General features: G+C 39.9%; 1 protein-coding gene across 1 annotated transcript in view; it reads right to left on the reverse strand.

The window, feature by feature from the left end:
• mrpl23 (mitochondrial ribosomal protein L23) overlaps positions 1-19,151 on the reverse strand; it is a 37,209-nt gene extending 18,058 nt beyond the window's left edge. The window contains exons 1-4 of the mRNA XM_026365102.1: positions 19,032-19,151; positions 18,150-18,272; positions 8,537-8,619; positions 3,591-3,664 (exon numbers count right to left, since the gene is read on the reverse strand). Coding sequence (XP_026220887.1) covers positions 3,591-3,664; positions 8,537-8,619; positions 18,150-18,272; positions 19,032-19,051 — 300 coding nt within the window. The 5' untranslated portion in view covers positions 19,052-19,151. The remainder of the gene's footprint in view (positions 1-3,590; positions 3,665-8,536; positions 8,620-18,149; positions 18,273-19,031) is intronic.
• Positions 19,152-25,114: the final 5,963 nt, after the last annotated feature.

Below are 25,114 nucleotides of genomic sequence, written 5' to 3' on the forward strand. Positions count from 1 at the left end.
GAGCTTGTGTGGGATTTGTGCAACCACACCCTGCAAAAGGATGAACTAAACAACTCCAAGCAAGCCCAGATGACTGTTGCACATGGATTTGTATTCTCTGTGTAATTTTATTAGGCATTTATCAACTGTCAAACAACAGTTAACAAGTGTGATTTCCAACGTGTGCATCCTACAGGTGCCTGGACGTGCCATGCAGTACCTAACACACACACACACACACACACACACACACACACACACACACACACACACACACACACACACACACACACACACACACACACACACACACACACAAAAAACACAGACTGCTGAAAACAACTAAAAATGTCTGAGATTCCTCTTTTTCAATATTTCACAACCTCTCAAAACAAAGTTAGCAATATGTTCTTATTTTCCTTTCAAAACAGTATAATTTAACACAATGGTGGTGCAATAAGAGAACTATAAACATAATTGAAACTTGGTGAATACAAATATTATTTAAATCCTTTAAATGGATCCTTTAATGTTAAAATAGAGAATCCTATGAACAATCTGCAAATTGTATATAGACAATCTGCCTAATGTTTTCACATTATTACTTTTACAGCAGCATCTTGCAATAAACTGGATCATTCAGAAATGCTGACACTGGTCAGACATCCCATTCATACATTTACAGCGTCACCCTTTGGGAGTTTTCAACATGCACTCTGAGCACTCAGCCCACTGAAGTGCTGCAGCTGGCACCAGTCAGCAAAGCTTGCTTGCAAACTAGCTGCAACTCCAAAGAGAGAAAATAAGTCCTCTTCAGACCAAAACTCACCACAGCCTTTTCATTTACATGCCAGGCAGAGTGTACTTTATTGTAAATGTTTGACTGACAATACTGTTGCTGAACAATGACTGAAAACATTCAGAAATGCCTGTAATTTGCAAACTCTTTTATGAAAAGCACTAGATTGGGTTTATGAAAGTTTCAAATAAAACTACATTTAACTAGGAATAGCGGTGTGGTGCACTTCAGCGGTGAGATGGGCCAAGAGAATTTAATGAGGGTAGGCTGCAGGGTCTGAAATGCATTATGAACATGGTTGACTGCAAAAAAGTCTTTTGTACGAGACACATCCTGATTTTGATTCAAGTCATCTTTGAAAGAGGGTTTGCTGCAAAAATGCTACAGGTTTCTGCAGATAATAAACTTGTGATTATTAGTACACTAAAATATTCTTAAAAACCCAAGGAAAATATTTATACATAAAAGGTTTTGTGAGCCAGACAAGAAATCTAATCACATCTACTGTACATGAAGTAATGTCTCTAAGAGGTCAAAAAGTGCAACACTCAAGATTTTCCAACATCAGCCCTTTTTAGTATCAAATAAATCTAATGAAACTAGTTGACTGCAAAAACTGGAAACAACTGTTTGTGGCTAGAGTTAGGCCCTTTTTAGGCTCAGCTAATCCTAGCAGTGTGTGAAAGCTTCATTCTAAACAAACCAGTGGCATTCAAGTGCAGGAAGATGTAAAAGTATTCTGATAGACAAAAGAATTTTCATTTTGTACTGCTTTTTTGTCACCCTGCAACCAGCACCAGCTCCCTGTCTAACACACACAGACTCTTCCCCCTCCCCCTGATCCATTTGCCCCGTCTCTGGACCTCACTGCTCTGGCATGACTCCATCATGGCCTTAGTCACCTCCCTAGTTCACCCTTTGCAGCCCCTCACTCACATATACAGACTTTCCCCACACACAGTGCACATTTCACACATGCGGACACTATGTCTTCCCCCTTTTCTGCGGTCCCCCCCTCCAAGCCTCACGAAAAAGGCGGTCACGGAACCCCGCTAAGAGGAGGCCTCCTCTCTACCACAAACCAAGAGTAAGGAATGAGAGAGAAAGAGAGAGAGAGCAAGAGAGGGAGAGAGTGCAACCGTATTACTGCTGCAATATTAGCTGATGGAGGGAGTGGAGGAGAGAGGGGGGAGCTGGAAGGATGAGGGTAGATTGGGGGACCGCGGTGTGAGCATCGACCCACAGAACACTCTACCACATGTGGAGTCAATTAGGAACAATCTTGTTTTCTACCCACCGCTGCAGAAGAAAGGAGGGTTTTCTTGGGCTCTGTGTGTGTGAGTTTGTGTAAGTGTGTGTGTGCACACACGCATGCACACACACATACACACTTGCAAAGAGTGAGGAAGGAAAGGGAATTGAGAGAGCTTGTTTTTCTGAAAACCTGACAGAGGACCAGGCCGGATATTTGGTTTTAAAACCCATTTTAAGCACAACGAGCCTGCATCTCAGCATTTCTGTCTGTTGTTCACCAGCAAATGAGCATGATGACTTCAGAAAACCGCAACACGATTGTAACTACAAAGCGAATGACACTGAAGTAAAAACATCAGTCCTCAAGGGCTCAGCATGCATGAATGATGCACACATGTCACAAGTTGTGTGTCTGTGTGTGTGTGTGTGTGTTCATGCGCTATTCCGCACCCTCACACTGCTGTGCAAGTCTGGTGAAACAGTGTCACTATTGACTCCGCTGGGAATTCCAGACACACACAAAATCACAGGCCACTTCCTTGGTGTCAGACAAGAGGAAGTCTCCTGTTTAAAAGATTCATGGCTGCTTCAATTATGTATCCTATTTCAAATTGTCATGTTTAGACAATTTTCATTATTCATCCATTTCAAGATTGATGGATTCCAGTCGGATGGGCGGCACAGCGTAAACAAGCGTCTACACCACTGTTGATTTATCGGAGCAAGATCAAAACAGGAGGCACAAAACAAAGGAGCCTTGCTTTTTTCCCCGTCTGCATCAAAGGTGCATTAAAACAGTGAGTTTTTGACATTATTGGGAGATTCATTTAGTTTCAAAGTATAACAGACTTTAAACATTGTCAAGACACACAGGGAGAGGGCCTTCCTGACCCACAGCTCACCTCAAACAGAGGTGGGAAGTCAACAGACCTGATAAAATGCGAGTGTGGGCTGTCACATACACTAAGTGCACGTTTTCTCGGATTCGATCTGTGGCGCAATGTACATACACAGAAAGAAGAGCTACACCAGATATCTGTTTCACAATACTTATGTGGGGGGAAATAAATAGAAGCATGTCCATTTTCACTAGATACAACCTAGGAACTCACCTTTAAAGCCCAAGTTCCCCTCAATGCTTTTCAGAAGAACAACAAATAACCAGTGACACCTCCCTCACTAAGCAAGCCCCCCTTCAAAAATAGCCCAAGCAATGTTCAAGGCCCTAAAAATGTTCTTTCCTCCTAGGGTTTAATAACACAGCCCTCATAATAAGTAAAAAAAACCGAAGTGGGCTGGGTGTTAGATAGAGAGAAACTTATTATGGAGAGGTCTCCAGCTCCCACTGTGTACTGGACAGCAGTCAATGAGCTAATGTTACTCAAACACACTCACACATGTAGTCTGGGAGTAAGAGGGTGAGTGTATGGGTGTATGTGTGGGTTGGTGTGTGTGTGTGTGTGTGTGTGTGTGTGTGTGTGTGTGTGTGTGTGTGTGTGTGTGTGTGTGTGTGTGTGTGTGTGTGTGTGTGTGTGTGTGTGTGTGTGTGCGTCCTCACCAGCTGAACGTAAGCTACTTTATAATCGGGCTGTTTAACCTTCTGGTTTAGGTGATTCCTCTTCTTGTTGGAGCCTGAAAAACAAAGACAACAACAAGTACTGCATTTGCTAATAAAAATGAAAAAAAGAAAGACGAGCTGCTGGTTGTGAGAAAGCAGATATGGGGCTGAGTTATAAACATGATAATTATGAAGATGGTAGGGCTCAGTAATATGATATACCCTGCTAACAAAGAAAACTTGTTAACTGGTAGAGACAATTGGTTTTAGAAATCACCTGTATGAAGTGAACTGTATGAACTGTGAACACACCTGTGTCTTCATTAGAGTCAAACAGGGCAAAGGCACAACGCAAACCCTTAGATGACCAATAGTAAAGAGTTTAAATCTAGTAGATAATTGAGACAACAGGCAGGGATAGCCCAAAGCCAATGTTTGAGACAAACGGCATCTTGTAAGAAAAGGAAATCTAAATTAGTAAGATTTTGACACTTTACTGATACTAACTGGTTAGTTAGACTGCATTTGTAAAGATTCAACAAAAACATTAAAACAAATGATTATCTTGTGGAACCCTAATATCAATATAAATACCCAGTAAGGTAAATTAACCTGTATTTAGTAGCAATTACACTGGTGACTGTTTAACTAAAGTAATGTAACAAATTACATTTGATCAGTCTTTGAATACTTTGAAACAAATGTTCTGAATAATAAAGCGAATAATTATTAAAAACATAAATTTAAACGCTGTAACAGTACTCAACACTATTTACCATGAACAACTAGATTTAAATGTCATATTTGACAGTAAGCAGTTTGATGTTGAGAGCATGTTAACCACTGGTGAACAGCTTTTTATTGCTTTTTAATGCCAGCGCCTTCATCAGATGCAATCTTTGGAATAACTAACGCTAATGTTAGTAATCACTAACATTTGGATTGAACACATTGATCTTTTTCTCAGTATCTGTAACTAGTTACAATTGCGTATATCTATAATTTAATTACAGGTAACTAGTAACCCCCCAACACTTTCGGCAACTGACTGAGTTTAGATACTGAGGTCGGCAGAATTTGCTAAACATCAAAAACAACAGGCTGTTTCAGTTGTCATTGAAAAACAGCAATTCTGTGAGTAATGTGAGTGCTCTCTAGAGCTGGTGAAGATTGTTTGTGAGCAAAGACGCTCCAATCTGTAACGTCAACATCAAGTTTGTTTAGTTTCAGAAGATTTAGGAGTGATATATCTTAACTCAAGAGGATCCTGTCATATCAATTTCAGAGTTAGGAGTTCTCTGTGCTCTAACAACTAGGGTGCATCAGACTAAGTAGGATACAAATGTTATTTTCCAAATTTTAGATATCGTCTTTACTGTAGGTAAATATTGTGTAACTATCAGATCAAACTCTGTATACTGAATATAATTGGTAATAAACTCACATGGACAAAAGAACTTAATCAGGACATCCCTATTCTGTTGTATACTACCCATCATAATACACAGTTTTTATCCGTGAGGCTCAACATATGTTCATGTGTTCCCTTGCTTGTTGTTGTTGGTATTAAATGTATAAATACATACCAATCAATATGGAAAAATATACCTTTCTAATATTTTGGCCATTATCACCTAGACGTTGTGTCACTGACGGATAATGTCCTCGACAGTCAAACAGCTCGTCTCTGCTTTCGAGCTCTAATCTCTGTGAGACCCTGGTGGTCAAGTCAACGGGCCCACTGAGGAACTAACATTGCCATGGGAACGGTTTATGACATGAAAAACAAGGGAAACATTCCTTTGTAATGAGTCATTTGTGTGTGTCTGTGCGTGACTATGTGCGTATGGTACGTGTACCTAGTAATCACTAGCCAGGCAGCCCACTGCTCAGGGAAAGCCCTGAGAAGGGTTGTAAAACACCCCCCTCCAAGTCCCCCAGGCCAACTGGAGGCCCCTGTGTGGGTGGGAGACAGAGGTAACAAAGTGTGTGTGCCTCTGTGTGTGTGTTTGTGATTAGGTTGCTAAAGAAATCTACAGGGAAATGGTAAATCTTCAAAGAGCAAGCTAAGACACTGACCTGTCCTCCCATAAACAACAAACACATAAATGCATACCTAGTGAAAATATAAAGTGTGTTTCGCTTCATGTAGCTATTTCCTAACACAGACACACAGACCTTTCATACAACACTTGCAAACGCAAGCACAATTTCTCCCACTTTGAGATTGCGGTTTGGCAACCAGCTATCACGTTACAAATCCCAGGCCAGAGCAGTAACCATGGCAACTCTTTCCAAAATACCCCTGATGCCCATGGAGAAAAGAAAGGGTCGTTTGCACCCCTTGCTCTCTGCCTTTTCCCGTCTTTCCTATGCCAATGGAGTGTAACTCCTGACGCAGACAGGGATGTCTTCTCTGATAACACATCAGGTTCACCAAAGGCCTTGAGCCACCCCTTTCTCTATATAGCTCTCATTGCTGTCTTTCCCCCCAACCTCCCAAAGAGCTTTTATTTCCTCTAGTGTTTAATGACACAACTGTAATAAACACTGTTAATGGGTCCTCCACATTGTAAGTTAGGCTAAGCTAGGCGCCTTTCTCCTATTGCCTCCCTCTTACTCAGTCTCTCCTCCAGAGGTAGAGGGGGTTCCTCATGGTCCTTCATGCACATCAGAGGGGGCTCACATCTCCCCTTCTTGCCCGTTCCTTTGATGCCTCTCCAACTTCTAGCCACCCATATGTTCTCTTTTCTTCCACAAATTTTGCTAATTCCAGGACTCTAATAGAGCCCCCATATCAGTCCATGCAAACTCAAGTTGTTTTATCCCCCCATAAAAGGCCAAAAGGATTATTAAGTCAATAATATAGCACTGCTCTGAGCTCTGTGATGATCCTTGTCAAGAAGATTTGAAGGGAAATTTAAAGTTGGGATGTGAGTGAAAGGGATGGGGCACTTCGGGCCCTGAAAATACATGTTTGCAAATAGTGCACGTTTGTAAGAAGGGAGCATAGGGTGTCCTGGGACAGCTGGAGGTTAGAGTGCTGCGGCAGCAGATTGTCAGATAAGCAGCTGTGTGTGTTAGGAGGGAAAGGAGAGCAAGGCACGCTAACCACTACCGCAACTAGCCGCTGGAAAACAGTCCCGCAGCTGCATGTCAATGGGAAGACAGTCTTCATTGCAAGCTGAAATTGCTAATCGCTGCTAACCACCACTGACAGTCTCCAAAACAGAATGAATTAGACTTCATGCTTCATAATATCATCTTTCTGCGAATTCCCTACACCATAACCAAAATTGAATTTTCACAACCATCAACTAATAAAAAGTGCTCTTTCGATGGTAATGACCTTAAAAATTATAGTGTAAATTTTAGCACAAAGTTTACATGCCAACAACTCCAACAAAAACTTAAACTAATAGTGGAAAAGTTGTTTGGTTTAAAGTTGCAGCATGACAATATAATTGTATTTAGCAACATTTCGGTAAAATGATGAGTGATTGAAATGCTAGCTACAGTTTGATTGCAATGGCTGCTCTAGGTGTCATTTCATGTTTTTATTGATGCTTTGAAAATATTTTCGGCTGTGCGTCCATTGTAGCATGAATTCAAATCAATGGTCTGCACTTACATAGGGCTGGTACTCAAAGCGCTGTACGTCTTAGCCACAACTGCCTCACTGATGATGGGGCTGCAGAGATTACCTCACCACCATGCTTCACACAGTATAACTTCAAAATTGGATTTTAGTATATAGCTTGCAAATTACTAAAATGATTCTTAATCAGTGAAACATGACCTCTCAATGTACTGGTTGATTGAGTCTTTTTCCAGTGTTTGTAAAGAAAGTTTAATGCATAGTTGAAATTAGGAGCTTAGTATACTGACAGTGTGTCTGTGTGTGTGTGTGTGTGTGTGTGTGTGTGTGTCTGTGTGTGTGTGTGTGTACCATTTGCCTAATTTACTCACAACAGCTGCAGTACAACTTTAGGATTTTAATTTGGACGAAATGTTTGTGGCTTCATATTGCATACCACGAATCAAGTGTTTTCACCACTCCCTTAACTCCCTCTCTTTCTCTTTGGATCGACTCCATATCTTTACATAGATGTACAGTCATGGTGTGTGTAATGTTCTCCAGCCACTAGCTTTCCTAGTTATAAAGTCAGTGACTCAGGCAGTGATGTCTGATTATATTTCTTCCATAGACAAGACAAAGATAAGGTCAAACCCAATCAGGGCAAAGACTAACATCTCTATCATTTCTGGATGAATCTACTCAGAGAGGATGACATAAATAATAAAAATAAAATACTTAAAACCTTACCTAAACCACTCTCGCTATATCTTAGTGTATCGAACTAAAAATGTGTGTGTGTGTGAGCAAGAGGTCTTGGACTTTATCTGAAACTGACCCATGGCCAGTTGCGTGTACAGAGCACAAAAACAAAAACTTATCAGCGTTCCATTATTTATGGGACTATCTGTATATGCACTATGCCGTAAAAGTGATATTACCTCTCTTCATGTCAAAAGTGGTCCTTATCACCTGCCTTTCTGCACAGGCTCTACATTAAGAAAGTAACACTACATAGAAAGCACTTAATGAGCTGTCTGTTAGCAGCAGCTTAGATGTGCTGTGTCTGAGGCGTTCAGAGACAGTACAGAGTGTAGGTCATCCATGTTTCTAAAGCAATGGAAGCCCAGTCTGAACAGAGCCTTACACTAAAAATAAATCTATGGCCCTGGGTCCTGGATCCATTCTGTTGAAACAGAACTGACCTGTAAAGACAAGATAGTGAACTTCTACAAATACAGTTAATGGTACAGTTATATTCTCATTATGAGTCTATGATAAATATAAACATTTTATAAGGTCATATCAACCACTACAAGTCATGTGAATGTAAATTAGACCTCTGCATGTGCATAACAAAGAAACTCACCAAACTGTATCCTGGTACGAACTGCACCCACAGGAACGTTATAGATCTTCTCCAGGTAGTTCTTTACGTCATATTTGGTCATTCTGTCCAGAACAGAAAAACAAACATTAGGAGGGAAAAAGTGAGAGAGAGGACCAGGAATTATGCAATATACCCAACATCAGAGTTTGTATGGCCAAGGAGTGGTTTGAATTTGTGTGAGGCAATAATGGAGTGAGGGAAGATGTCCGAAGCTGCACTTCAGCACTTGCTGGATAACTGTGCATCAAATAACACCACATTCACTTAATTGACACCGACATCCACATTGCATTCCCATAAACTCTGCTGCTATATTAGCTACTGTAAAGGACAGGACACTCCCCAATAAACCCATATGCTGCTTTTATTCTCTGGATCATAAAGTGGAGAGAAGATGAATGTGAGTGTCAGTGTTCATCCAATTAGCTGTCTGCATGTATTGATCTCGCCCGGTGAAACCCTACACAGGAAGTGGGCCTGGCACCAACTGATCCGGTGGGCCAGGCCAGCTAAAGCTAGCTCACGGGGCAAGCATTTGAAACGTATTGCTCCGACAAGAGGAAGACAGGCTTTTAACTGCTAATCAATCTAGCCAATTGGATTAGCTTGGTAGAGAGCACTTCCCAAATGCTTTTGACAAAGTGCTTAATAGCAATACTGTGGTCTGACATGTGAGTGCCTCGGATGTGGCATCTTCTATCACCTCATATTTTTCTTTGATATAACAGAATAATATTCCCTATTTTGCAGAAGAGTACCTTCAGTTGTTGTAGCAATATTAGGTGAGGCAAACATTTGCATGAGAAAATCCAATCTGTGAACACAAAGACCCTTTGTAACTAACAGTGATGTAATATATGTTTCCATGCTGTACAACAATTGCTGTTTCTTCTATAATAGGCTGGATTTTAGATGAATAAAAAAAAAAAGGGTGCAGACCTAGAACAACTGACCGCCTATGTTGTGCTAATTGTACAAGGAAAGCTTACATTTATTTGATAAAATATTTAAACATTTGACTCCCCCACTACAAAAAGTAACATGATTCGAAGTGGCAAACCTATCACCAACTTCAGGCAGCTGCCTTTTGAGAGAAGAAAGAAATAAGCGCTCATTGAGCTTTCCCGTTTTAGCCAATAGTGGTCCAGTACCGCTGGAATGTGGCCAGAGGGTTGTCTGCATCTCTGTGTGAAAAAAGGTGTAAACAAGTTTGTTAAAGCCTCTTTAGGCCTATTTGTCTCCCTTTACCCAGTTGGAGGAGAGAGATGTATTTCCCAAGATGTATCATGTAGATGCTCCTTTCTGCTCCATTTGCACCCACACTCCCCCATAACCCCCATCTCACAGTACGTGTGCCAAAGGGCAGTGAAGCAGAGCAGAGTGACCGGGGGTGCTTGAGATCAAGTGAGGAAGAAAGAGAGAGTGATTGTGCTGAGAGACAGATTTTCCTAGAAAGCAGGGGCGGGGGAACTGGAAGAGAGGAAAGTAGCCTGGGGACTGCAAGGTCTCCGCTGGATTATTAGCAGATAGAACACTGATCCTGATTAATGAGGAGTACATTTTCTAAATCCCTATTGCTTTTACCATTCCAATTATCCAGCCACCAAAAACATATACATAGTATATTTAAAGCATGCCATGACTATATTCTGCACAAGATGCCCATGCATCTACAATTAGATTTAAAAAAGAGTATGGCTAAAAAAAAAACACACAGATCATAATAATAAATATTTTTGCAATAGCAATAACAAGTGAAATGTAAAAACATACATAAATCAACAATCATACATTCATAACACATTCATACAGACATAAGTACTGTACACTACGGCTATGGAGGTTACATAGCAGTTTTCTCTCTGACCTGAGTAAACACATGACTTTCATCTGAGCTACAAACTGGAATCTAGTCTCAGAGAAAGCCTTGGGCTGAAAGCTGAGGAGAAAATGTCAAGTTAAGAGTGTACATAAACAAGGCTAAACTTAGACAAAGGGCGTGGTGTCTCCAATAGTGATGCAGGCAGCATCTGATCATCATCCCAGTATAAACACCCATCTGACTCCACAAGCTAACCTTTCACACTTCTAACTCTCAGGAAGAATGAAAACCTGTCTCCAGCAACTGCCAAGGCTAAAGGCATCGTTCCTCAGCAACTGGTATATATTTATACGCAAACACACATGCTTCAAAGATTCCTCAGCCAAGACGATGAAAGAACTCCAAACACAAAACCTAGAAGGGCATCAGATGACGCAGGCGATGGATTAGGTTCAATTATGGTCTGTTGTTGCTGAGCAGGTTTGAAACAGGCATCGTTGTCAGAAAACAATTTATAAAGTTGTATTGTTCTGTATTATTCAGGGGGATGTTTAAGGGAAATAAACCTAAATCTGATATCAAGTGGTGCATATCATTATTCAGACTTTGTTAACAGGTGTAATTTCTGCTGTTTGTCATGCCCCTGCATAAAAGTGGGGATATCAGTGAAGTAAACAATAATCATCCAATATCTAAACTTGCATTTCTGGAAGTTTTCTGGACTTTGGTAAATTTCCAGTTACGTGCCTTTATAGAAAATATCTCTTATCGTTGATCGCCCTCTTTGGACTATGAATGTTGTTGTTCTCAGGTCCTCAAGTCTCTTAAGTTTAATAGTTTCAACATTTAAAAAACGACAACAACAAAAAAACAATGCACAATGCAGACACAATGCAGGCATGGATGAAGGAGGTACATTACGTAACGTGTTGTGCGCTGCTATGACATAATTGTGTATTATCGTATACATACACAATTATATATTGTGTAGGGGACAATACAGCAGATTTATTAATCTGCACATCTATGTCTCTCAAATGTAATCCCTCCTTTGAAGTGAATCCTGGACTATTCTGTCCTATTCTGAGATGTGGGCTAACGCACACACTGACCCCGGAAGATTGTAAGTATCGGTTCAAGCAGTTTAAGGTGGTCCACTTACACCTGTGCTCAAAAGGAATCTGAGAGAAGTAGGTGAAAGAGTACACCTGTAAAAGTGCAATACAACAGAACAGAGGCAGCTTTGACAATAAGGATACTGAATGAAGACTCCTGCATGCCATATGTCTGTTAATGTGCTGGTGCTAAAAGAACTGCCAGGTGAATGGGTGGTGTTTTATGCTGCTATACATAACGGATGCCCTATACAGCCACCACTCAAAAAGATATTTAACCACAAATAATACAAAATAAATACTGGCTGAAAGACCAAAGGGCAACACACAGTGGCGCCATATGACGCGCGTCCAAACATCCACACCCATTGTTTTCTATGAAAGCCCACACATCTGCAGCAAATCAATGCGCGTCATAGTGGGTTGACGTGTTGGGATATGCTATTGTACAATTTTCCCACCATCAACACGTGTCAAAACAGTATTCGCTCCTTGAATTGAAACACCCCAGTTACTATACCTTCATTACTTCTTGTAAAGTTTTCTTGTGGTTACAGCCACAATAGATGAGGAAACACTTACTGTCAAGATTGAAAGTCAGAGGCATTTTGACCAACAGCCCCTGCATATAGAGATATCAAAAAAAGACATGATAATTTACCATGTTAGGTTTTTTTTTTTACCAGACCACCTTTTTTTAACCACTGACAATCTTACCCATAGGAAATGATGGTTTATCAAACTAGATTAACATATGCTATATTAGAACGTGTTTTAATTTTTACATCCTGTTGCCATATTTTGTGGTTTATTTAAGAAATTAGATACGTCGCCCTGCGACAGACTGTGAAGCTGTCCAGGATTTACCCCACCTTTTCGCAGACCAACAGCTGGGATCATCAAACAGCCTTAGCAGGGTAACACGTATAGACAATGGCTAAAGCAGATGCATCTTACATATTGACATTACTGTATGTAAAAATACTGCAACTCAATTTAGGTTATAATCTTTAAATCTGTGTGGGACAATTTACCAATCTGAAGAGTAGAAAAGTTAAGAATTAATAATAAATATAAATAATTAAGGAAGATATTGCCATCTTATATAAATTCATAAAGCATTTGTCTCGCTGCTGCTGTACGACAGCAGGTATTTAATAAAATCACATGAAAGAACCCCCTACAAACAGACAGATGCAAAAGTCTGATTACATGTGGACACATTATTCGTGAGCCTTATTAATCTAATGTATTACATTAGATTAATTCACTCTACCTAAAAAAGCTGTTCTATGGATATTTCAGTTTATAGTAGACCTGAAATTGTAGTGCAAATACCAAAATATTTCTAAATGTTTATAAAACTAAAAGTATAATATTTGGGGCAGATTAGACTCAATATAAACACTGTATGTCAGCAATATTACTACAGAACAAGTTCAAGAGAGTAAACTGTCTAAAAGTACATACTGGTTTGCAAATTACTATGACCTAAAAAGGTAAGACAGATGATACATGAGTGTAAAATGAGAAGGGGTGTCTGTCGCCACATTTCAAGACATTTTAGATGACACCACTAAGACTAGATGAACTTCACCAGCACAAAAGTGTCATTCATAAAACAACCCGCTGAAACTGACTGAAATGTAATCAAATGTATATGACCACGTTTACACTACAGGTTGTATTCAGTGTATTGTTGTAACTTGGGGTTTCACCAAAAATAAAAGGGTAACTGAACAAATGTTATGTGAAAAATCATGTTAATTTGGTTGTTCAGTTTCATCTTTGAGTAGGACTAGTGGTCATCATGATGAGTCATGTTTCAAGCATGGTGTTTGTGCTCTATTGTATAAACTGCGTGTCGTGCCACAAGGATTGTAAATTAGTAATCGCTGTACTGTAACAAAATTTGATACAGAGAATGGGGGTGTTGCTGTTGTCATGTCCTTGTTGTTTTAAGATGAACATTACTTTATATGTGGTGATTCAGCAACCATCATGCTCTTGTGGCTACCATGAATCCTCCTTGGAAAAGTTGCTTGTTTTAGCAACTTGATTTGGCAAACCACTGAAAGGCTTTTAATGTGGCTTATTGTTTGATCAGAACTGGGATGCATGTACATTTGGTTTTTGTTTTTTTTGTTTGGTTTTTTAATGGTGCCTTTTTAGTTGGTGGATCGACTTATTACAATGGAATGGGAAAGAGTATGCAGTAACATATTTGGTTGATGCAGAGTTACAGATGACAGATGCTCACAAGAAAACACGAAGAGTATTTTTTCAATTCTAAATCCAGTTCACAATCTGCTTATCAAATCCGAACCATCAAATTCTTTATCATATCTGTTGGTTTCTTGGTTTAAAAAAGGTGTACTATTGTTTAACAAAAGACAGAATCTAGATTTTTCTAAGCAAAGTGTACCACCAATGGCAATTTGGCAGGTGTTTTGTTGTCTTTGGAGTGTTCAAGCTGGTCGCCATGCTAATTTACAACAACTGATTTATCACGCGTTTATATACATAATCGGCCTCTTTTTTTTCCTTTGCTGATGTCTGGAGTACAGAGAAAGGACAAAGAGACTAAACAAAGAATGTGACTCAACACTTTTAAAGGGATTTGTTTGGCTGTGAAGATCAACAAATACAGGTATTGTCCCTGGAACTGGATGGGCAGTAGAGAACTGATTACTGCTACTGACTGAAAGACGAGACAGCTGGTCTCAAAAGAGGAGAATTCCTCAACAGTTGAACTGTACTTGATATGAAATTATATATATAAATAACTTAATTTAATGTGTAACCTTTATCACCGCACTGTAGGGTAAACATTCAAGGTACACCAAACAGTCCACAAACACAACATCAAAGTACATTGTCTCAGAGCAGCTTAGTGGTGAGACTGAAACAGGAGAGTTGTTTTCTGCGCAGATGAAAGGCAACAGAAAGCCGCTCCTCATTGTCAGCCTGCTCCACTGTCAGGACTAGGTCGAGATACCCGCACTCATTACTTTAACCCACCCATCCACACAGACAATACAGACACAGAAGTTGCTCAACACAGTATCAACAGTATCAAGATAATAATAGCAGACTTTGTTAAGAGGCAAAGCCATTGAGGAATTTGACACTTAGTGAGAGAAGACACAGTTGAGAAGTTGGGAGTGTAAGAGCAACGTATGACGGATTAGATTTATTGTTCGGGTTTTGGTCTGACAAAAGAGCAATAATAGATCAGAAGAAAAGGTCAGCAGGAGTCAGTAAACTCCTCACAAAGAAACAGGTCAGAAAAGATTCGACAGTTAGTTACAGTCCTCTACTGGCTCACTAAATTACTTCCTACGACATAAACTGAGGGTAATTAGTGTGAAAAATGACCGAGGTTTCCAACTTGAGCCATGTGTTTATGAAGTGGAACAGAAATGGAGTGACTGCCATCGAGCTCATAACTTTGTTTGATCCAACAGGTACTGTACGGTTGTCACTGGTAAATAGCAAGACAATGTGAGCTGGTGTGTAGCTCGGTCAGTTTGCTCAAGTTTGATTAAAGTGAGAAACCGCAGCATGGTCTGGTTTCATAGTCATTAAACAGCAGAGTAGCATGAAATGTGACTGAGTAGTAAACTGAACACAACGTTCAGCATTGTGTTCTCTTCTTTGTGTGTGTGTGTGTGTGTGTGTGTGTGTGTGTGTGTGTGTGTGTTGGCCTCTATCCATGCCAGGTGGGGCACAAGAGGTGTGTGGCGGTGTAAACCTAGAAATTTGATGATGTTCCTGCTAGACCAAAGAGGAAATACTAACATAGCACAAAAGGTTCGAGAACAATCAAAGAGACAAACAAATACTACCCTCCAGCAGGTAGAAAGAGAATTACGAGAGAACACAGCCCAGGTGTCTCAAACAACAAGTGCCAAGGAGGGATTGGTTTTGGACGCACTGCAAAGCATTTAAGAAAAGCACAATAAACAGCAGAGTCTGGGGTGGGACATAGAAAGACATGCGCAAGTTCATAACAAGTGAGTGATACTGCAAACAAGTAAGAAAACTAGAAAAAAAAAAAAAAGCAAAAGAGTACAAGAAATACAATCACGGGATATCAGGCTCCCAGGTGTCACTGAGATAAAGGCCATGTTGTGTTACTGCCCTGAGAACGTCAACATTGCCACTTCTTATTAACAGCTGCTCGGCACTACAACTTACCCACGCTAACACCGCCTACCCTCGAAACTCAGAACTACAACAGCTTTCACTGCCGTAATGACTCAGACTCATCAATAAGCCAGGAGTAGGAGTGATATTTGGTTTGTATCACTGTCTGCTTATGTGTGCCCATTTACTACACTGTGTGTATTAAAAGAAAATAACAGCATTTCAAGAGTGCACTGAGCCCCCAGCAGCATATCAATCAGCCATGCACCTCTCCCAAGCATCAAAGACTGCAAGAAAAAAAAAAATCCTTACACACCCTTATAAAACACATACGCACCCTGCACTTACCCACTTTTGTGCATATATACACAAAGACACACACCATTCTCACAAACTGACTCACCCACACTGACAAGCGCGCAAAGACACACACACACACACAATTACATAAGCACCCTAGGAGTTTGGCAGAGGAAAGGCAAGAATCAGAGTGGGAGGGCAGGCACCTGGATGAACAGATTATGGTCTAAACCCCACCAGAGACACACAGATGATCTGCTTCGAACTTCAATTTTTCTCCCCAATGTGGGCTCTGGGCCCCTCATCGCCTGAGGAGCACTGTGAACCTCAGTGACCTTGGCTCGCAGATTTAGTCAAATTCAGCTCATCCATACCAAGTGCTGACTGGTAAGGACCTCCTGTTGTGTTTTATGACAGAAATGGTAGTATCCAAACCCACCAAACTTACTAAATGTAGGACAAAAAAACAACATGTTTATACAGTAAAGGAGCATTCATGTGTTGAATTAGGAAGCTGTTAAGATATGTTACATACTGAACATTTATACATACACAATATATTAGAGTTTTAGAGAATGATCAAGAACATTTTGCTTTCCCTTTCTGTGATGATACTAATATTAGCCCTTCTAGCTGATTAATATTTGATCTCTCACTGTCTCCAACAGGGCCAAAATTTTCACTACAGTGACAAACAAAAGTACTTTAAACCTCACCTTCCAGCCAGCTGCCCATGTCAGCCTTTGACAAGTCATCACTGCAACAGAGTTCATTAAACACAGCCATAAGGTGTCTATACTGTTCAAAACGGACTCCACAGATGTCTGTTCTTAAGGCTGTCACGCCACCTGTTGGCCATGATGCCCAACTCCACCTACATATTAGTGGTTAAGAAATAATGCTACAACGTGCATGATAAAACATGAAACATATGTTCATTTTGTTCTGAATGACACTAAACTATTATTGCAGTTTAACACAAGTAACAAACTAAATTAACTTTGACAACAAATAAAATAACAGATTTTATAGTCTCTTAATAGTAAATATGTACAGCCCAATGAGGCATCCACTTATTATTTTATTGTTATAAAACACTGCTGTGATATGCTGAGATGCTTCGAAGATTCAGGCCCATGTGAAATTTATCATCCACACTGAAGAAGATTTGCAATGTAGAATTCACACTAGCTATCAAATGTAAGGCTGAGACATCAGTGCTGCTGAATCACTATTAAATGAATCAATATATGTAAATAAGAAGTTTAGCGTTTGAACTGATCTATACAATCTACAAAGTCATTTGAACAATAATGGGTTTCAAACTGCAAGGGGCTCAGGCACAGTAAACCCATCTACAAACACGTAATAATTTTTACCACACCAATGTCACAAACATTTTGATATTAAGGAAATACTAATGATTACAGACTGGCAGATTAAAAAAAAAAAAAAAAGCTGACTTAAAAATGTTGTGGTGTGGGCTGGTGATGAGTTAGAAATAAAGTTGTATTGTCTCAAACAAGGCCAGAGCAAGCTACTTTCTCATGTAGCTAGTGATGCTTCTCAGTCAGCTCGCTCTCCTTGGCTGTTGTGGGTTTCTGCTCCATATTTACAGATGTAGTATCTTGCATTGATGTTCCTTTCACACTAAACTATGAGTCAGTTGGTAGCTTTAAGATTATGGCTGTAAGCACGAAAATATTATGCAGCTAATTCGTTCTGACCAGCCTTGTGTCTGAAATGCACCTGCAACTGTCAGGAGGGGTAAATTGGATCCAAATTCTGCTTTTTTCTTATTATTGCCAGCATAAATGAATCTTCTAATAAATGTTACAACAATATAAATAATTAACTGTGATGAGGAAATGTGGATGTTATTTCTTATTCATTTTTGTAATTTTATATACAAACAAAATGAGGATATGAAGCACTCACTTGTACAATATTAAAAACAATACATCTGATGCTGAGCACTGATAAAAATAAACGTGCTAGTCAGTTGGTCTCTAACCTAAAATTACTTCTAAACAGGAACCAATATTTAATTACCATTCCTAGCACTAACTGTCTTTTTTGAGATGCTACACATCTTGACAGGTATTAGTAGAAGATTACATAGTAACACAGTAGTGCAGTGAGCCTTTGGATTTCCTTTAATGCATCTCTACACAATTCCAGGGAAGATGTATAAGTAAAAACTTACTCCATTGGGATGCGGAACTGGACAGTGTCAGGAGGTTGCTCTTTTCCAGGCTTTGTCAGGGTCAGGAACCAGTTAGGTCTGAATATCCTAAGCTGAGGGTTACCCAGCTGGTAGAGAGGGTATCTGAAATGAGACACAGAAGCAGACTCATATCACATATCATGTACTGTATGATGGTTGTAGGGTATACTATTAATCGACTAACAATCGTTAGTAAATAATAAATAATAATAAAATGTGCGAAGGTAAGGTGTCCAAAAAGAAAAGGGTGTGAATATTTTCTGAACTGACTAAACATGTTCTATATGTGAAAAAGAAAACAATGGTGCTTGCAATACCTTCAAAGAGATAAAGGTTGCAGAGGTGATGGGACATCTCAGAAAAGTTATGGATACACTCTACAGTCTTTCTGTATTTACAATAAGCAATTACCTGTTTTACAAACGTACCTACTTTTGATACTACCTCCAAATAAAGAGCAAAGCTAGATTGAGTGTTTTGTTTTTTTTTTTTAACTTGTAGAAAATACTGTTTAAAACAAGCAATATATAATTAATGGTGGTCATGTTGATATTTGTGGTTCTTTACAACGACCTCTGTGTTTCCCACACTGCACTGCGACTCTCTGCATGTTAACGGCAGTATGTTTGTAGCTTAACTGGCTAACTCTGGCTACATTCATAACATTCATTACATTCACATATAAGTCACTGCTTAAAACAATGTAAATGTTTAGAAAATGCGAAAACGGCGTGAGTTAAGGCTAAATTCAGGTAGCTGGAAGACTGAGAGATGCTAACGTTAACAGCAAGGACTTCTTCTCTAGCTGAGGTGGACTCAACAACTATTTGCGCTACAAATGTAAAGAAAAACTTGACTTACAGTAGTCTTGTTACTGGCATCACGAAAACGGTTTGTTATGAGACATAAGCTGCCTAGTTGTTGTTTTGTAGTCTTTTCAAGGTTGTCACATGCTACGTGTGCATGGATGTACTTCCGGGAGCATGCGCTTTGCGCAATGCGCATGCGCACTGGGTTAAGTTTAAGTTGAGTGAGTGTGGAGGATGGATGCGCTAAAGGTTGCAGCTTTACGGCTTATTGTGCACTGTAGACACTCATAACAGAGTTTGTTTTGTTGTATCCCTGGAAAACATATTGTTCATTGAATGAATCGCATGAATTAGTTTTAAAGGTGGAGTTCTGCTATTTAGTTATAAATCAAAGTCAACAGTATCCAAATCGCATACTTTAAGTGCCTCTTTGTATTCTGTCTTCAGTCTGGCCTTTATTATGTGTTATCTTTAAACAACTACTACCTGTTTGTGCTTGTTTTGTTTGATTAGATGAATTAGTATAAAATTTGACTACTCATGTCATAATGCTCCCATATATCCACATTTTGCACATACTGCTTTTAAAATCCCCCTTGAATGACAGCAGAGCTCATATTCTTTTGAACAGCGGGTTTCCATTTTTAGCAATGTCACTGCTGTGAGTATTTTTTTTAAAGCACATGTGATGAGACAGCAGCAGAGGGAGACCTCATCCCATCTCTCCTTCAGACCCTGTGCCCCGGCAGCTGACCTCACTACTAAGTGGTTGTCGGGGAGGGGGGCGTTTAGTGATTGAAGGCCCCCTGAGTGGAACATGAGTCCCTGGCTCAGCTGGTTCAGACCTGGCAGGAAATGGGCCACACTGACAGCCCACACTATGCCTGGGAGGGAAGTTTCCATCAGTTAAGATGCCATAGAGTGTGTGTATGTGTGTGTGCAGGGTGCTGGAGGGAAGTTAGGCATTTGATTATTATGCAGTTGTAATGTTTACCAGTTGGCACAGGTGTCACACTAAATCAGTGTCACACTAAAGTGAGTGTCATGTCATCTCTATCATTGTTTAGTGGAATTGTTTTGCCTCAAGAAAAAGAAATGGTCACTGCTTTGACTTCATTAGTTGTTTACTTGTTTGTTGCTTTGGAAGTGATTCATCTGATAGCTGATATGAGAGTGTACTGGAGATTCATAAAGGCAGTGAGGCAGAGGGAGGATGGTTACTTTGAAAACATATACCGTAACGCCTATTACACATTAATACATTACATTAATTCACTAAAATAAATTATTAAGTTAAATTGAACTCCATTAACTCTAAAACCTATGATTCACAAAGAGTTTATTGGAGTATAGACTATAATGTTCAAGTTGTTCCAGTAATACTGTGTTATGATTTATGCATAGCAACAGTGGTTTGTGACTTAGTGGTTGCCCACATTTGACTTGAAATACATAGACAAAAAAAAGTATTCGAACCTTATGGAATTGTTTGGTTTTCTGCATTAATTTGTCATAAAATGTGATCTGATCTTTATCTAAGTTAAGAGTATTAACAAATACTATTTGCATGTCCAAGTATGTGAACCCTTGGAATAATAACCTCCAAAAATTCAATTGGAGTCAGGCATTACCATACCTGGAAGAAAATTATTTTGAGGCTGTGGACTAGAGCTACTTTTTGAGTTTGCTCCGTACAAGAAGAATACGCTTATGTGACCCATGCCTCACCAAAAGGAGCTTTCAGAGGATCTAGGATCAGGAATTGATGATTTACATAAAGCTACAAAGTGATGTCAAAGACTTTAGAAACTCACCAGTCTACAGTTAGGAAAACAATCTATAAATGGAGACACTTTGGGACTGTGGCTTCTCTACCAAGAAGTGGACGGCCATTCAAGATCAATCATCAATGAGGAAAAGAAACATACCTGACTGACCGGCAAAGATTTGAAGGCTTCATTGGACCTGGCTAATATCTGTGTTTATGAGTCTACAGTAGGTAAAACATTGAACAAGCATGGCAGGACATCATGAAGGAAGCTGCTACTTACTAAAAACAACATTGCTACATGCCTAAAGTTTGTGAAAGAGCACATTGACACTCTACTAAAGTACTGGCAAAATGTTTTGTGCACTGATGAAACTAAGATTGAACTTTGGGAAGAACACACAACACTACATCTGGCATAAAAAGTTGACATCATTATGAAAACAGCATCCCAATCATAAAGTATGGTGGAGGAAACATAATGATTTGGGCCTGCTTTGCTGCATCAGGGCCTTGCCAGCTTGCAGTGACTGGGAGGAAGAGGAATTCCTAAGTGTATCAAAAAATTCCTCAGGATAATGTGAGAATATCTGTACGTCACCTGAAACTCTGTAGAAGTTGAGTGATGCAACAGGACATTGACCCAAAAGTCCACAACAGAATGGCTTCAGAAGCAAATTAGTTGATTAATCAGTTTATTCATCCACAGAAAATTTATTGGCAACCAATTTGATAATTATTAATTAAGTCATTATACTTATAAATTACAAACCATTCTCTTTTTCTATACAACAATAAAAACTAAAGTGTGATTTTTCAGTTCAGTTGAACCTTTATGTAACCGAGAAGACTGAAACGTTTATAAAATATTCAAGTAATACTCTTGTAGAAGGTGGCATATAATTTAGGTTTTTCACCTTCTACGGTCCATAATATCCTGAAAAGATTCAGGGACTCAAGGGAAATCTCAGTACATAAAGGCCAAGCGAATAAACCACTGTTATATGTGCGGAACCTTCGAGCCCTCAGGCAACATTTCATGATGCTGATACAGTGATGAATATAGCCACATGGGCTCAGGAGTACTTCGGAAAACCGTTGTCGCCTAACACAGTCTGCCGCTGCATCCAGAAATGCAACCTGAAACTCTGTTACATAAGGAAGAAGCTATACATCAGGTGTGCGCAAAAAACAAGTCGAGTTCTCAGCACTAGATCCAAAGGTAACTTGTTTATGTACAGTATGAAGGCAGCATTAACACAAAAGCATATATTGGAATTCTAGAGAGACATTCTGCCATCAAGGCAGCGTCTTTTCCTGGGAAGTCAGCGTATATTTAAGCGGGATATTGCCAGGCCTCATTCTGCCCATGGCTTCATAGACACAGACAGTGTGTGTGCTTGACTCGTCGTGCCTGTATTTGGTGCATTGTGAAAAGCCGAATCAGACTCAGACCACAGCTGAGGTCTTGTATCCAGCAAGAATGGAGCAAGGGAGAAACTGCAGCAATTAATATTACAACAGTGTAAATTAGATTAAAAATAATTTAAAAGTGTTAATTATAAGAAAGCACAGTGGTAAATATGCTTCATGTTCTAATGTTCTATTGCAGGCATCAAACTGGGGCTCCTGGTCTCTGAAATAGGAGAGCATTACCCCGAACAAGGACTCAAATTATTGTAAAAACTATTACCACACTCGCCTATTAATCAATTCCGAATAAAAGTATTTGTTTAAATAAATTGAAAGTAAACTAAAGTGGGGAACACGTGCAACTCAGAACAGCCTTGAGCACACATTGTCACTTAATGTGCTTGTAATGAGATCAGTTGTTTTTAATGTACCTCTACTTTACCAAGTCCCTGCAGTACACCAGCAGATAACACAAAATGATTCTTCTGCTTTGTTTGTTAAAATTGCTTCAGAGGAGAAGCGTATGATGGATTATCTATCACTTTTATAGACACTAAAGGAAAGGTGTTTGTGTGTGTACATGTGTTTGGTGCCCAAGATTGTTTTCCACATTTCTTTGGATCCTTATGCCTCTTTTGACCTGGAGTACCTGGAGCTCGCTCTGGTTGCAGCAGCAGTAGCTACGCTCATCAGTCAAGGAGCAAATGTTTAGCAAGACTCCTGCCAGTGCAGCCCAGGCCACATATAGGGGGAGTGGAGGGGGCCAGCAACATGAACCGCTGCAACCTTCATCCAAAGGTCTGGTCTCACGCTGTTGTCCAATGCTGCCATTTATAGATGTAATTAAACCCTTTTTGATAATGCATACATTTGGGCTCTTCTGTGGAAAACAAAAAATAATCATATTGTTTTCCTTTCACTGGTTGATCTAAGAATACACAGTCATTTTAATTTTGATTATTGCAATTATGTTACTTTTCCAGTGACTGGGGAAAAAAGCCAGCGAGATCTCTGCCACTTCCATTATTTTTTAAATTACCTCTTCGTGAAAATGAATGTCGCATTTTATGTTCATGGTTCAATTCTGCAGAAGTTATATTCTGGTTAATGACTTGGCCACTTAACTGCCTGGCCTAGCAACAGTACTCAGTGTGACACACACTCAAAGACATGCAACATGTGCACGCATACAATGCCACACACAATGCCTCTCTCTTACACACACATATGTAAGCGTGCACACAAATAAATGACACACTCAGCTGCAGTTCAAGACGTTATATTCACAAATTTAACTTAACTAGAGACACTTTATGCGTGTGTGTGTGTGTGTGTGTGTGTGGTCACACACACACAGTATCGCATGTGAGAGAAAGAGAGAGAATTGGAATGAAGGTTCAGGTCTGGGGCAGTGGAAAGTGGCTGTTTCTGTGACAGTACAGAAAGGGAGAGGAGGGGGGAGAGTACTAACAGCAGAGGTGGATAGACGGAAACGGTTCGGTCTACACTGGAATTGTCCCGCCAAGTGCAGACACTGGGGCCACATGGAAACTTTCCCCCTCCACTCTCAGTCAGCCAGAGGAGAAGTTGTAGGTATTGAATATCGTAGAGAAGAAAAAACGGTAAATTGAGGATCCAGATGTGAAGATGGAAAAGTTTGTCAGTTGAAGAGGTTAGTTTTGCATGTAATGGGAGCCACTCAGTAAGTGTTCCTTTCTGAAGCCACTTTAGCCTTCCACGATGAATGGACCATCTTGATGCCTTGAATCATCAGCCCAAATATGATCAGCAGCAGCAGCATCTTGTCTCATGTCACAGCGCTACAGAGAAGCTGATGAAGTGCAACATCATCAAAAACACAGACAGTAACAAGTAGGAGAACTTTGAGTCCACATTCGATTCATCAGTGGTGTATCTGTTGTTTCAGACAAGGCTCATACACTAAGCTTGGACTACAATGTTACAATGCTTCATGTTCTGTGTGTTGTATACGACTCTCAGGGGTGAGGCAAAACTGTGTCAAGGGAGTTAATTATCATTTTTGGCAGCAGTTGTTTCTAAAATCATTCTCATCCCCCATTGACAATCTGTAGCAGATGTTTCATAGATACACTGGGGGGACTCGGTGGCAGTGGCCTCGGGGTTCACTGAACAAGTCAGTAGATTTATATTCCAATTTTTAAGACATGCTTTTGGCTTGCTTCTGTGAATGGTAAAATCATTCGTTAGGTTGGTCTGCTGGCGGGGCATCATTGAAACATATTAACAATGACTGCATGGGTGGCCTTGAAATCTGGTACAGACATTGTTACCAGGGAATGAATTCTAATGACCTTTCCTCTAATCCCGCTGACACAGAGAAACAGAGAAATGAAGACTTTCCCTTATTCAGTGAAATATCTCAACATCCACTTCAAGGATTGGCACACAAGTTTGTAAATTGTGCATCACTTACATAGTGTGCCTAAGTACAGCTTCAGAAAGCCACTGGCATGCCCGTAGTCCTCTTAGAAACAACAAGAGTCAGTAGTACTTCAAATTAAAACAACAAAATGAGAGAAACCTCGCAATGAGTGTATGTTCATGGAGAGAAATTTCTTTTTTTATTCTTGTACTTGCAGTGTTCACAGAAACATGTGAACATGTGCAAGTGTGCAACTAAGTTTTTAGAATTTGCAGCTTGAAGTCCACTTGACACGTACAACAATAAGCATTGGCGCCTTCGCCCCACACCTTATTAAACCCTGACCCCCTGGTCATAAACACTAAATGAGTGGTCAGAGGTAGTGGTCAATACAGTTCAGATTCCACTGTTTTTTCAGGTCCCGTGTTCACACTCTCGGAGGGAGCGGGTGCATGCCGTGCAGCAGTCCTATGCCTATTAATAGCCGCAAGGGATGGAGTCAGGGGCAATCTGGATGGCGTGTAAATTTAGACCCTCCCCCTGGATGTTC

The sequence above is a fragment of the Anabas testudineus genome, chromosome 6 (genome assembly GCF_900324465.2).
Source record: "Anabas testudineus chromosome 6, fAnaTes1.2, whole genome shotgun sequence".
Taxonomy (NCBI): domain Eukaryota; kingdom Metazoa; phylum Chordata; class Actinopteri; order Anabantiformes; family Anabantidae; genus Anabas; species Anabas testudineus.